The following is a 14,021-nucleotide window of genomic DNA, read 5'->3' on the forward strand; positions in this document are numbered from 1 at the left end:
TTAAATGAAAGTTTTTTTTCCAATTGGCTAATTGCATAATTTTTTACTTTGTAGAGATAGAGAACATCATGCATTTACGTATATGATTGTATGTATACGAAGAAGTGATAACAAAGAACATTACTTGTTCTTGACGTAAACTTAAAGTATAAGGTATAAACTTGGTGCCAGAATCTTGCGACTTCTTAAATTCCGTAATTCACCTAGATACGGTGATATTGATTACACGTGGGCTCAGACTCAATATACAAGTACTGTGTATCTGTGTCCTATCTTAGAAACAAGAGCCTAATACTAAGGAGCTGACGTACATTTTAACAATGAACTTAATGCAAAAAACGGAATTATCAATATGCCAGAAGATATCATGCAGCGCAATTCCAAAACGCTGAAATCATAAAAAGCAGAAATATGTGCAATGACGGGAGGATTATTTGTAGACCGAATGACGAGTAGATTTCAGAAGATCGATTAAACCGGAAGGCAAAACGTACGTCAAGGCAGGAGAGAGTAGGAATTCGAAAGGCTGCAAGTTTCGAGAGGGAGTAAGTGCTGGAAAGCTTTTAAAGCCACTAGGAGAAGTTCACTTTGCTTCCAAGGAAGCTTCTCAAGGATCCATAAAAAGCATGTCCAGCTTCTATTGAAAGCTTCTTAAGCTTTTGAAGCTGCTAGCTAAGAGAACCTGCTCAAAATTCTCAAGCTTCCAGGAGAAGCTTCTCAAGCTTCTAGGAGAAATTTCTTAAGCTTCCAGGAGAAGCATCTTAGGAGCTTCCAGGAGAAGCGTCTTAAGCTTCCAGGGAAAGTTTTTCAAGCTTCTATGAAAAGCTTCAGAAGTTTCTAGGAGAAGCCTTTTAAGCTTCAAGGAGACTTCCAGGAGAAGCTTATCAAGCAACCAGGAGATACTTCTCAAGCTTTTAGGAGTATCTTCTAAAGCTTCTCAAGCTTCCAGGAGAAGCGTCTTAAGCTTCCAGGGAAAGTTTTTCAAGCTTCTATGAAGAGCTTCGGAAGTTTCTAGGAGAAGCCTTTTAAGCTTCAAGGAGACTTCCAGGAGAAGCTTAACAAGCTAACAGGAGATACTTCTCAAGCTTTTAGGAGTATCTTCTAAAGCTTCTAGAAGAAGCTTCTCAAACTTCTAGGCTTCCAGAAGAAGCTTCTCAAACTTCCAGGACAAGCTTCTCAAGCTTCCAGGAGAACTTCTCAAGCTTCTAGAATAAGCTTCTCATGCTTTCAGGGGAAACTTCTCAAGCTTCTAGGGGAAACTTCTTAAGCTGCTAGGACTAGCTCCTCAAGCTTCTAGGAGAACCTTCTCAAGCTTCTAAGGAAAGCTTCTCAAAATTCTAGGATAAGCTTCTCAAGCTTCTCAAGCTTCTAGGAAAAGCTTCCAGGAGAAGCTTATCAAGTTTCCAGGAGAAGCTTGCAAGAATAGCTACTTAAGCTTCTTGGAGAAGCTTCTCTAGCTGCCAGGAGAAGTTTATCAAGCTTCCAAGAAAAGCTTCTCATGCTTTCAAAAGAAGTTTATCAAGCTTCCAAGAGAAGCTTCTCAAGCTTCCAAGAGTAACTTCTCAAGCTTCCAAAAGTAACTTCTCAAGCTTTCAGGAGAAGCTTATCGAACTTCCAAGAGTAGCTTCTCAAGCTTCCAGAAAAAGCATACCAAGCTTTCAAGAGAAGCTTATCAAGTTTCCAGGAGAAGCTTCTCAAGCTTCCAGGAGAAGCTAATCAAGCTTCCAGGAGAAGCTTCTCAAGGTTCCAGGAGAATCGTCTCAAGCTTATCAAGCTTCCAGGAGAAGCTTATCAAGTTTCCAGGAGAAGCATCTCAAGCATCCAAAAGAAGCTACTCCAGCTTTCAGGAGAAGATTCTCAAGCATCCAAAGGAAGCTACTCCAGCTTCCAGGAGAAGCTTATCAAGCCCAGGAGAAACTCATCAAGCTTCCAGGAGAAGCTTCTCAAGCTTCTAGAAGAAGTTTTTCAAGCTTCCAGGATAAGCTTCTCAAGCTTCCAGGATAAGCTTCTCAAGCTTCCAGGAAAAGCTTCTCAAGCTTCCAGGCTTCCAGGACAAGATTCTCAAGCGAAGAAGTTTTTCAAGCTATTCAAGTTTCCAGCTTCCAGGAAGAGCTTTTACAGCTTCTAGGAAAAGCTTCTTAAGCTTCCAGAAGAAGCTTCTTAAGCTTCCAGGAGAAGCTTCTTAAGTTTCCAGGAGAAACTTACGAAGCATCTCAAGCTTGTAGGTAAAGCTTCTTAAGCTTCTAGGCGAAGCCTCTCAAGATTCTGGGCAAAGCTTCTCAAGCTGCCAAAAAAAAATTATCATACTTCTAGAAGAAGCTTCTCAAGCTTCTAGGAGAAGCTTCTCAAGCTTGTAGGAGAAGATTCTCACGCTTCCAGGAGCTTCTTAAGCTTCTAGGCGAAGCTATTCAAGCTTCTAGGCGAAGCTTCTCAAGCTTCTAGGTGAAGCTTCTCAAGCTTCTAGGCGAAGTTTCTCAAGCTTCTAGGCGAAGCCTGTCAAACTTCTCAAGCTTCTAGGAAAAGCTTTTCAAGCCTCTAGGACAAGCTTCTAGGAGAAGATTCTGAAGCTTCTAGAAGAAGCCTAACAAGCTTCCAGGAGAAGCATCTCAAGCTTCCAGGAGAAGCTTGTCTAGCTGCCAGGAGAAGCTTCTCAATCTTCTAGGAGAAGCTTCGCGAACTTCTAGAAGTAGCTTCTTAAGCATTTGGCATAATGGATGTTTCGCATATAACACTTCTATATAAAAACAGATATCATTTTTAAAAGGCATATCATTCTTTTTATGCCAAACTCTCTTTATGCGAAACGTTTTTTTTTTTTTTTTTAATCTCCCACTCCCACTAACTGTACCTGGTGTTTGTTTTTTATAACAAGAATAAGTCGAAAAAGTAATTCGAGCAATTGTAAGAAGTTTTTATTAATATATAAAATGGGGAAAGTTTAGCCAATATCCAATGAATGATGAAAATTTCCAACAAGTTCAGTATGAGGAAGAAAGAAAACACTAAATCAAACGCGGGAGATATCCAATCGTTCCTGTAGAGTGTAGATTACTTCAACATCTATACTATAATACACTGTTCAGAGTGATGGCAAGATGAAGAAACATATTAACAACAAAACAGCTTCGCTTGCAAGGGTAAAGATTAGCAGTTATCATTATCTAGGTGGCGCGCACGCGCAAAATTCTAGAATACTGGGCAGCAGGCACGAACAAAAACGCGTCTAACAAAGAATTCGGACGTTCCGTGCGGCTCCGTGCAATACCTGCTTCAGATTCTTCGGTCATGCTGCTCTCGTTAGACGATGAACTTTCGGAGGATGACGAATACGGTGACGATTCCGCGTCCGATGCTTGCTCTTCCTCCTCTTCTGGCTCTACCGTTGGCTCCTCGTCGGATTCCTGCTTCTCCGCATCTTCTTCAGACTCCTCCGCTTCTTCCATTTCCTCTTCAGCGGACTCTTCCGGTTCAATGCTTCCCTCTCGATCACTCCCACTCCCCTCGTCTTCAATCCCATTCTCTTCCTCCTCCTCCTCTTCCTCTTCCTGTTCAACCTCCTGAAACTCTTCCTCCTCCACTTCCTCTGCGTCACTTCCGCTAACGACTTCTAAATATACTCAAACGTTGGCGAAACAAAAATCATCCACGACAGAACGACGTGTTTACAGGACAAGAAAGTAAGACAAACGTACACAACTAGAGACGATAAGCAAACATCTGACTCACCTTCTTGCTCTTTGCTGTCGATCGGTTTCACCTCCACCCGGATGACCTTCGTGGGTGTCTCGATGCTATTCTCAATGGTATCCGTAATTCTGAAAATTTATGAACAGACACGTTATTCAGCAATTTCATGTAATAATTTTATCTAAACCCACCTAATTTGACTAGCCGGTCGCCGTTTGGGCCGTTTGAAGTTCTTCCGCGCCTCGTCCAGCAGCGGCACAATGTCCTTCTGTGCGATGTCGATCGCGTACTGGCCGCTGTAGTTCTGGATGTCGATGTCTACGTTGGCACTGAGCAGCATCTGTACGGCTTCCTTCTGGCCCCAATAGGCGGCTGCGTGCAATGCCGTCCACCCGTCCACGTCCTGCTTATCGAAGTCCCCCCGTCCGTCCAGCAGTAGACCAAGTACTTTCGTGTAGCCTTTAGCGGCGGCCACGTGCAGTGCCGTGGCCCCTGTCTTGGGGTGGGGTTTATCACAATCGGTACTGTCGGTGCGGAGCCACCGTTTGGCGTCGCTGAGCATTATCTTCTCCTCGGCCTGCCGAGCGTCCTCACAGTCGATGCCCTGTTCGTCGATGTGTCGCTGGATGAGATCCTCCATGGCGTCTGAGCAGGCCAGGTCCAGGGCCAGCTCGCCGTCGCTGTTGATCGCCGCCAGGTCGGCGCCGTTCTCTATCAGGTAGCGGGCTATACTGAGGAAACTGGAGGGAGAAAAAGTCGTAAGAGGAATAAGAATATTATAAGCAATAATACAATCATACAACTTGGAAATATAGATTCATGATTTTTTAACTAGAAGTAAAAGGACGTAACATCATATTCCAATGAAAAATTACCGCTATCGGACTTCTGGAACCTACTCCAATAGAACATCAGGAGTACCTCCAGGAGTTTCTTTAAGGATTCCTTCAGAAATGACACCAGAAACTCCACTAAGGATTCCTCTAGGAATTCCAACAGGGATTTCTCCAGGTAGTCTACCAGGAATTTCTCCAAGAACTCACCCAAGCATTGTACCAGTGCTTCTAGGAGAAGCTTCTTAAGCTTCTAGGAGAAGCTTCCGAAGCTTCTAGGAGATGCTTCTGAAGCTTCTAGGAGAAGCTTTTTAAGCTTCAAGGAGAAGCTTCTTAAGCTTCCAGGAGAAGCTTGTTAAGCTTCTAGGAGAAGCTTGTTAAGCTTCTAGGAGAAGCTTGTTAAGCTTCTAGGAGAAGCTTCTTAAGCTTCCAGGAGAAGCTTCTTAAGTTTCCAGGAGAAACTTGTTAAGATTCTAGGAGAAGCTTGTCAAGCTTCTAGGAGAAGCTTCTTTAGCTTCAAGGAGAAGCTTATCAAGCTTCTAAGAGAAGCTTACCAAGCTTCTAGGAGAAGCTTACCAAGCTTCTAGGAGAAGCTTATCAAGCATCTAGGAGAAGCTTATCAAGATTCTAAGAGAAGCTTATCAAGCTTCTAGGAGAAGCTTATCGAGCTTCCAGGAGAAGCTTATTAAGCTTCTAAGAGAAACTTATCAAGCTTCTAGGAGAAGCTTATCAAGCTTCTAGGAGAAGCTTATCAAGCTTCTAGGAGAAGCTTATCAAGCTTCTAGGAGAAGCTTATCAAGCTTCTAGGAGAAGCTTCTCTAGCTTTTCAAGCTTCTAGGAGATGCTTCTAAAGCTTCTAGGAGAAGATTCTCCAGCTTCTAAGATAAGCTTCTCAAGCTTTTAGGAGAAGCTTCTCGAACTTCTATGAGAAGCTTCTCAAGCTTCTAGGAGAAGCTTCTCGAACTTCTATGAGAAGCTTCTCGAACTTCTATGAGAAGCTTCTCAAGCTTCTAGGAGAAGCTTCTCAAGCTTCTAGGAGAAGCTTATCAAGCATCTAGGAGAAGCTTATCAAGATTCTAAGAGAAGCTTATCAAGCTTCTAGGAGAAGCTTATCGAGCTTCCAGGAGAAGCTTATTAAGCTTCTAAGAGAAACTTATCAAGCTTCTAGGAGAAGTTTATCAAGCTTCTAGGAGAAGCTTCTCTAGCTTCTCAAGCTTCTAGGAGATGCTTCTAAAGCTTCTAGGAGAAGATTCTCCAGCTTCTAAGATAAGCTTCTCAAGCTTTTAGGATAAGCTTCTCAAGCTTTTAGGAGAAGCTTCTCGAACTTCTATGAGAAGCTTCTCAAGCTTCTAGGAGAAGCTTCTCGAACTTCTATGAGAAGCTTCTCAAGCTTCTAGGAGAAGCTTCTCAAGCTTCTAGGAGAAGCTTCTCAAGCTTCTAGGAGAAGCTTCTCAAGCTTCTAGGAGAAGCTTCTCAAGCTTCTAGGAGAAGCTTCTAAAGCTTCTAGGAAAAGCTTCTCAAGCTTCTTGGAGAAGCTTCTCAAGCTTCTAGGACAAGCTTCTCAAGCTTCTAGGACAAGCTTCTCAAGCTTCTAGGACAAGCTTCTCAAGCTTCTAGGAGAAGCTTCTCAAGCTTCTAGGAAAAGCTTCTCGAGCTTCTAGGAGAAGCTTCTCGAGCTTCTAGGAGAAGCTTCTCGAGCTTCTAGGAGAAGCTTCTCGAGCTTCTAGGAGAAGCTTCTCAAGCTTCTAGGAGAAGCTTCTCAAACTTCTAGGAGAAGCTTCTCAAGCTTCTAGGGTCAGCTTTTCAAGCTTCTAGAAGCTTCTGAAGCTTCTTGGAGAAGCTACTCAAGCTTCAATGAGAAGCTTTCAAAAGTTCATTCCAGAATTGTACTGGGTATTTCTCTAGATATTTAATCAGGCATTTTTCCAGGAATCCTACCAATCGTTCATAAATTCCACAAAGAACTCTTTTTGGAATTCCATAAAGGATTAATATAGGAATACCTCTAATAATTCCCCCAAGTATTCTTCCAGGAATTTTACCAGAGATCACTTTAGGGTTTCAACCAGGGATTCCAGCAGAGATGCTTACAGGGATTCCAACAGGAGCGTCTCCAGGAATTACAACAAATATTCTTTAAATAATTTTATAAGGGGTTCTTCCAGGAATGCACTGTAAATTCCCTTTCTACCAGGGATTACGCAAAACCTAGGTCACCAGAGATTCCCTCAGGATTTTTTTTCTAGAGTTTATTCTAGAATTCCACGCTATCTGATGGTATCTTATTGAATTCGGAATTCGACCGCAAGGTGGCGCTAGTGGGCATGGAACATTCACTTTTGTTTTACAAATATCTTAGGACCCTATCCACTTAGAAAGATGGTGTCTTCGGCAAAGCTGTTCAGTGTTCAACTCCGCCTTCTTTAAGAAATTCAATTAGGGATTCTTCCATGTATTGCTCCAGGAATCAAACCAAATATTCCTCCAGGAATCACACTAAGAATTCATCCAGGATCTCGATCTATCCTTCAGGAATGCCATCAGGAATTCCTTCAGGAATTCGATTTAAAGATTCTTCCAGGAATGTCTTTCAGTGATCCATCCAGGGATTCGCCTCTAGTTTTCCTGCAGGAATTTCATCCAGTGTGTCCTAAGATATTCCACCAAGGGTTTCTTGAGGAATATCAACAGAGATTCCTCTAATAATTTCAACAGGAATTTCTCCTGGAATTCTTTCAGAATTCTTCCAGCAGGATTTGCCTAAATGATCCTTCTGATAAATATATCCTGGTACCGTCGTTAGGGTGACAATGGGTCAAAAACGGATATGTGCGATTTATTTTTTGAATAACTATCGCAATTTAACTCCAATAAACTTCAAATTTGGTGTGTATATACTTTGATGGTACATTAACAACTTTCAAAAAATTAAAGACAAATATTTATTCACAGCGGCACCACAAGTGAATGAAAAATGACCCAATCTCACCCCATAGAGGGGGTGACATTGGGTCACTGTAATTGAAATAACTTGTTTTTGAGAATATGATTTCAAAACCATTCACAACTGAAAAATATTGACAAAAAACGATGCAAACAAGACAAAAAAATATCTAAGATGTTTCACAAGTATGATAAACCCACTTAAAAAAAGATTATACTGAAAATTGAAGAGCTATGAGAAAAAATATGTAAACCCAACATTTATCGTCAAGTTTACATACATTTTCTTGGTTTTTCCCTCAAATTGTCTTCAAAGTCTCATCCCCATTGCTATAAAGCCCATTCAGTTTCCCCAAAGGTGTACTGAAACAGTGATTATTTTAAACCTTCGCAAATAGTTAAATTTCGGTGCGTGATGTGGAATGTGATCAATAAATTTCAGGCAGAAGTTGACGTCATAATCCCAGTATTTCAGCGATGCAACTCATTTGTACTTCGGTGGGATGTTTCTATAATATGAAAACACTGATAAATAATCAAATTTAGAAAAAAAACACCCTTTTGATAAAAATTTACGATGTTGCTGAGCACGAAGCACAGTTGCTGGTTTGAGAAGTTGTCAAAATGCGTTGTATTGTTATTCAATGCACGGAATACTCAAGTAGACTTGTTTGATGTTTCAGAGATGCTGTATTTAGAAAGAATAAACACATCTTAATGAAAAAAGAGAACACCCGGCACCGTAAAATGTCAAAAAGTGGACTTGGAATTTAATTTACTATCGTTCTTGCATGACCCAATCTCACCCCCATTTTCAATGTTTTAGACATCGTACCGAAAAAAATGATTTTTTTGTGGGAAAATCAAATAGATTCCGGAAAATACCTGTGATGTGTAATGAAAAGGCTGTCAACATTCTACTAATACAACGATAGAGACTAGAGTACATGTGTGATACTTTGTACAGGAGAAATTTAATGTTGTAAATTTTATCTAGTTTCAACATGCAAGTTCATTGATGTAGTACACAAAAACTACTATTTCTAAAAATGTATATTGTTATGAATTAAGTGTAATAATATGTTCCTTAACATATGAATTATTAATTTTTCGGGTACTGTTCAAAGGAAAATGCATCCAGGAAAATATTAGATTCAGGAATTTTCCCATGGGTTCTAACTGTATTGTTTCTGGAATCTTGGAAAAATCTCTGGGAAAACCTTTGTAGGAATTGAATTATTGGAATTCGGAAGTAATCTATTCGTGGAACGCTTTTGAAATTCTTACAAGAAAAACCTGACGTACGAATCTCTGAAGAATTTTCTTTAGGGATTTTTGGATTAAATACAGGGTATTGATATGTAGGACTCTGAGTAAATTTTTTTGGAGGTTTTCTCGAATAATTTTCAGGAGCTTCCTCTTGAAAGTGGATAGATTTATTATTCAAAAAATTCTTCCAGGAATCCGAGAGATTTATCAAAAGGATTTTTTGGAAAAGGAATAAAATAAATCAATGAAGAAAAAAGTTTATGGAAATATTTGAAGATTTCAACATGCGTATTCTATGAAGAATTCAACATGCGTATCCTAAGGAATTCTCTAGATGAATTCCTAGAGGAATTACTGGCGGAAACCATTGAGGATTCTGAAAGAATTCTTCGAGCAATCCGGATAAGTATCTTCGAAAAACATACTGAAGGGATCTCAGAAAGAAAGGGTAAAATCCAAGTTAATTTCTTGGATTGTTTTTCTGGAGGAATCTCTAAAAATTGACTGGATTGATTATTACAGACTCTTAGGAGGAACAGCTGAAACAATTCGTGACAGAATCCTTAGAAGAAAATGTGAAGAAATCCCATATTGGAACTTCTCGAGTTGTTCAATGAAAAATCCCGATAGATATTCCTGCAGAATTTTCTGGAGAAATCAGTGCAGTAATTCTAGCAGCAATTTTTGTATTAATCTATGGATGAACTCCTGCAGAAATTCATACATCGATGAATACTATGCATTTTTGGATAATTACCAGAAGAATCACTAGAGAATTCCATCGAATAATTCATTTATACTCCTTTTATGTTCTTTAATAATTCCTGGAAGAACTTGTGGACAAATTCCTGGAACCAAATTGGAACAAGTCCCAAACGTCCAGTGGCGATTAATTAATCTATTGGTCTAGGTTTTGGATCTTTTTATTTCTGGATAAAAATCACGATCGATAAATTTCGATGGATTCATAGAACTAGCTGGCTGTATGTGTTAAAATTAACGTTGATAAGGTTCAAAAACAAGGCTTAATGCGTCACTTTTTGTTGTTGTATACGACCATTTGGCCGAGCGCCATTTGACCGAACGGGTCGTTTGACCGAATGCCGTTCGACCGAATTACTAACAAAAATCTAATCTAATTGCTACAAAGATGTGTTGTGTAGGATTCAGAAGAGTGGCCCAATAACTGGATGGAATGGGATGGCAAATGGCATTCGGCATAATGACCCTGAACCTTTGTTGTAGCGTCGCTCCTAGACATTACTACTTTTTAGTACGAATGTGATTGTTTTCAAAGTTCAGGAAAGTCAGTCTATCTATTTTATCTACAAAGTTTTCGCTCTTTTAATGTGTCGATTGGCCGAGAAACACCCCTATGCATAACGAAGGTTAAATTCTTGAGTACTAACCCGCAGGAAGATGTGGCATGTAGAGGCGTCCATCCTTCGTTGTCTTTTCTGTTGACATCTGCTCCGTTTTGTACAAGGAATTCTACCATATCTAAGTTGTCATCGATGCAAGCCTGAAATCCAGATAGAAGAGAGAAGGATATCGAAATTAGAAAGTGTAATTAGTTATTCAATCAAAATGTAATTAAAAAATGCATTGTTCGATCAGAGTAAATTGGGAAAAACCCTTGTGTAACACTCAAGTTTCGTTGACCATGAACAACTCCCAATACACACGCAAGTGGACATTAACCAGCCACGACGAAAGTCTGGAAAGGAACATGGTACTAAATTCTATAAATATCTCCTCCCAAAAAAACCAGAAGCTGAGTGGAGCACAAACAGACGCTCTCGTTGTTGAACAATATCGGCAAAGCGGCGGCGATTCGATCACCAATCATTTACTTATTTTCCGCCTCAGTCTCACTCACTCAATTAGATATTGGCTGTGTCTCCCACCCGAAACCGATGGATAAATTCCAAAAATATATTTTCCACTCTCAAGGTTAATTGTTCTGCCGCGCCGCCGACGCTTTTGAGGAAGGAAAGTCCGACTAGATTGAAAGTGGCCATTAAAACCCGTCGTAGACGAAGATCGTGTTGGGAACTTTCTTCGTGGCCGGTCCGATCCAGCCGGCGACGATGAATCTGGTGGATGATTTACTTGCCGTGGTATACACATGAGAACAGATGGGATCAATTTTAATATTAAATTGGATCAGATTACGAAAGGTCGTTCAGTGTTCGTTGCGAAAATTAATAATTGTGATGTGGAACACTTTCCAATGTGTTGTAAGGGTCATGAAATGGTTAATAATTGTACGATGATTTGATGTAGGGTTTGACAGACTTTAACAACTATGAACAAAGTTGTCTCAGAAAGTCACAGTTTTCGAAGATCCATTATAATTAAATTCTTGCTTACATGATACTTAAGTACAAGCATAAGATTTGATGATCGTACAATTCGTAGTTGCTACTCTGTGATTGACCAGAACAATCGAAATTGCACAAGGAAACAAGAGATGTAGCTTGGGAGCAGCTTTCCATCTTTAATTTACACATTCGAGAACTCCAAACATTAAAAAATTAATAACGGAGCCAGTCATCGTGGAAAAGAAGGAGTGTTAGTGTGACACCCATTGTTACTAGAGACCGAAATCACCTCTGCATCTCCATGATTGTCATGGGAAAGAGTTTTGTTAGTAGGGAGGGATCATAGCTGCATGATCAGAATTCACCTTGGTAATTGATGTGAATCATGCAACCTCAGTTCAAAAAATCACCTATCAGTGCTCGAAGACAACGTGAACATACGGTAAGTCGACACTTTTAACGTCGAACCAAATATATTACTTCAGGTAATCATTTAAGTAACATTCCCACAGCTGTTATGATAAAAATACGTTTCATAATATGTTGACAATTAAAATAAAAGCATAAAACGAGCTCACCAAATTGATCATCTATCCTTGATGGAGCAGTTGTAGCAATTTTAATCAGCATGCTCATTTCACAAAAGCAAAATATCACTGCGCAACGCGAAAACCTTAACTCGATTGCACTCAGAAGGCGTGCAAACTAAAACGAGAAATAAAACTCCGACGACGCAAAAAAAGATTTTCCTTTTGCTTGGGCTTTAACGAAGACCAGTAGAACGTGTGCAGAAAAAAAAGTTATTTCGTTGGTTTTTTAACAAAACCATGATGCTGGATGCGGAAGAAAATACTTATCAAGTTTCTGGTAAAACTCTTCGGTGATTTTGCAGAAAATCCTCACTGAGGGCAGATTTCTTAGAGGATTTTTATCCGATGGTTAACGGAATTCTTAGCGATAATCCAAATGACTTTTGTGGAGATTCTTGGGAAAATCCTCCCATAGTGCTTGACGCGTTTTGATTTGATGAACTCATCCTAAGATCCACAGCAGATTTCTAGCACGATCTTTTGTGAACGAATTTCGGCGAGAACTCAGACGAGTAGATCCAAAGTAAGTACCTTGATACTTGATGGGCAACAATTCCTTGCTATTGCGTTAAATCTACGCCGAATGAAGAAGCCTTCTCCATTGGACCCAGTCCTGAGCCAATCGCTTCCCATCGCTCTGAACGTTAAGCGACCATTAAATTCTCCTCAACTGCAAAAAGCCATCTGGTGCGCGGCCTTCCACGGAGGCGACAGCCTCTCCCTGGTTCTCTGCTGAATATTAATTTAGCTTAGTGTTCCTCCGACATGCGAGCTACATGCCCAGCCCAAGGCAGTCTGCCGTGTTTTATACGCTTAACAATATCCATTTCATTATAGACTTGTTATAACTCGTGATTCATGCGACGCCGCCAGATGCCATTGTCCAATTTACCGCCGAGTATTGTTCGCAGCACTTTACGTTCAAAGACCCCAAAAACTCTCCGGTCGACCTCTTTCAACGTCCAAGATTCGTGGCCGTACAGAGCTATCGAAAGAATTGAAGTCTTGTACAACGCGAGTTTGGTCTTCGTCTGTAAGCTGCGGGACTTTAGTTAGTCCGTAAAAAACCCGACTCGCAGCTGCCTTTTACCTTGCGGATAACATCATTATTGCAAGTCACTAGAGTTCCAAGGTACACAAATTCTTCAACTACTTCAAAAATATCACCACCTATCATCACCTCACTACCAACATCACCTATGGGCCCACGGTGTCTACCAGCGACCACGTACTTTGTCTTTGTGGTATTAATAATGAGCCCATATGAGGAGCATATGCGAACGTGTGATAATAGTGCCATTCCTATACGCAAACTCTCCTTATTGCTCCCTCTAACGCTATGTTGAACAATAGGTTTGAAAGTGCATCGCCCTCCGTCAATTCGTCTAAGGTTACGAAGGATGTTGAAATCTCATCCGCAACCCGTATGCTTGATTTCGATCCTTCCAACGTTGCACGAATCAGTCTAATCAGCTTCGTCGGAAAACCATGCTCCATCATTATTTCCCACAACTCGTTTCTTTTAAATGAATCGTACGCCACCTTGAAATCAATGAACAGATGATGAGTCTGCAAGTTGTACTCCCGGAATTTATCGAGGATCTGTCGCAGGATAAACATTTGATCCGACGTCGATCGGGCCTCACGAAAAACAGCTTGGTATTCGCCGACGAAGGACTCTTCAAGCGGTCTTAATCTGTTGAACAGAATACGTGACATTATTTTGTACGCCGAGTTGAGGAGCGTTATTCCTCGGTAATTGGCGCACTCCAATCTATGCCCTTTTTTGAAGAGAGGGCAAATCCATCCAGCTAGCAGGCAGTTCTTCTTCCTCCCATATCCTTAGTAGTATATGGATGATTATTGTATGCAGCTGCTTACTACCGTGCTTGAGACATTCGGCCGGAAGCTCATCCTTCCCAGAAGCCTTGTTGTTCTTCAGCTCTTTAATCGCCTTCTTAACCTCATCTAGTGATGGAGGCTCCACAGCTTGACCATCGTTGTCGATGTTCATTCTGTTCTCCGACGCTCTATCGTTCCCTCCATTCAGTAACGTTTCGAAGTGCTCTTTGCACCTTGCATCCACCATCGTTTTATCTGTCAGCAAATTACCTTCATGGTCGTTGCACATGACGGGAGACGGCGCTGACTTTCTCCGCACGCCATTGACAGTTTCAAAGAATCGTCGCATATCGTTCTGTTCCATACAGTTTTACGCCTCGGCTATCACATTCTCATCATACTCTTTTTTCTTCCTGCGATGGATTCGCTTTTCGGCTGATCTTGCTTCCCTGTACCGCTCTCTGTTCAGCCTGATACCAGACACTAACATCCGACGTCTGGTCACGTTCTTCTTATCCGTCACCCCCTGGCAC

The 14,021-nt window shown here is 40.9% G+C and overlaps 1 protein-coding gene across 16 annotated transcripts in view; it reads right to left on the minus strand.

The window, feature by feature from the left end:
* Positions 1–14,021, minus strand: part of LOC5576767 (protein phosphatase 1 regulatory subunit 12A) — a 260,984-nt gene that overhangs the window by 111,650 nt on the left and 135,313 nt on the right. For 11 of the 16 annotated variants that reach the window (XM_021841245.1, XM_021841244.1, XM_021841246.1 and 8 more), the window contains 4 exons: positions 10,142–10,254; positions 3,879–4,427; positions 3,727–3,815; positions 3,266–3,607 (listed from right to left, as the gene is read on the minus strand). In XM_021841245.1, the coding sequence (XP_021696937.1) occupies positions 3,266–3,607; positions 3,727–3,815; positions 3,879–4,427; positions 10,142–10,254 (1,093 nt within the window). The remainder of the gene's footprint in view (positions 1–3,265; positions 3,608–3,726; positions 3,816–3,878; positions 4,428–10,141; positions 10,255–14,021) is intronic. The other 5 variants (XM_021841248.1, XM_021841254.1, XM_021841252.1 and 2 more) reach the window with 1 other exon arrangement.

This window comes from Aedes aegypti, chromosome 2, assembly GCF_002204515.2.
Source record: "Aedes aegypti strain LVP_AGWG chromosome 2, AaegL5.0 Primary Assembly, whole genome shotgun sequence".
In the NCBI taxonomy this organism is placed as follows: Eukaryota; Metazoa; Arthropoda; class Insecta; order Diptera; family Culicidae; genus Aedes; species Aedes aegypti.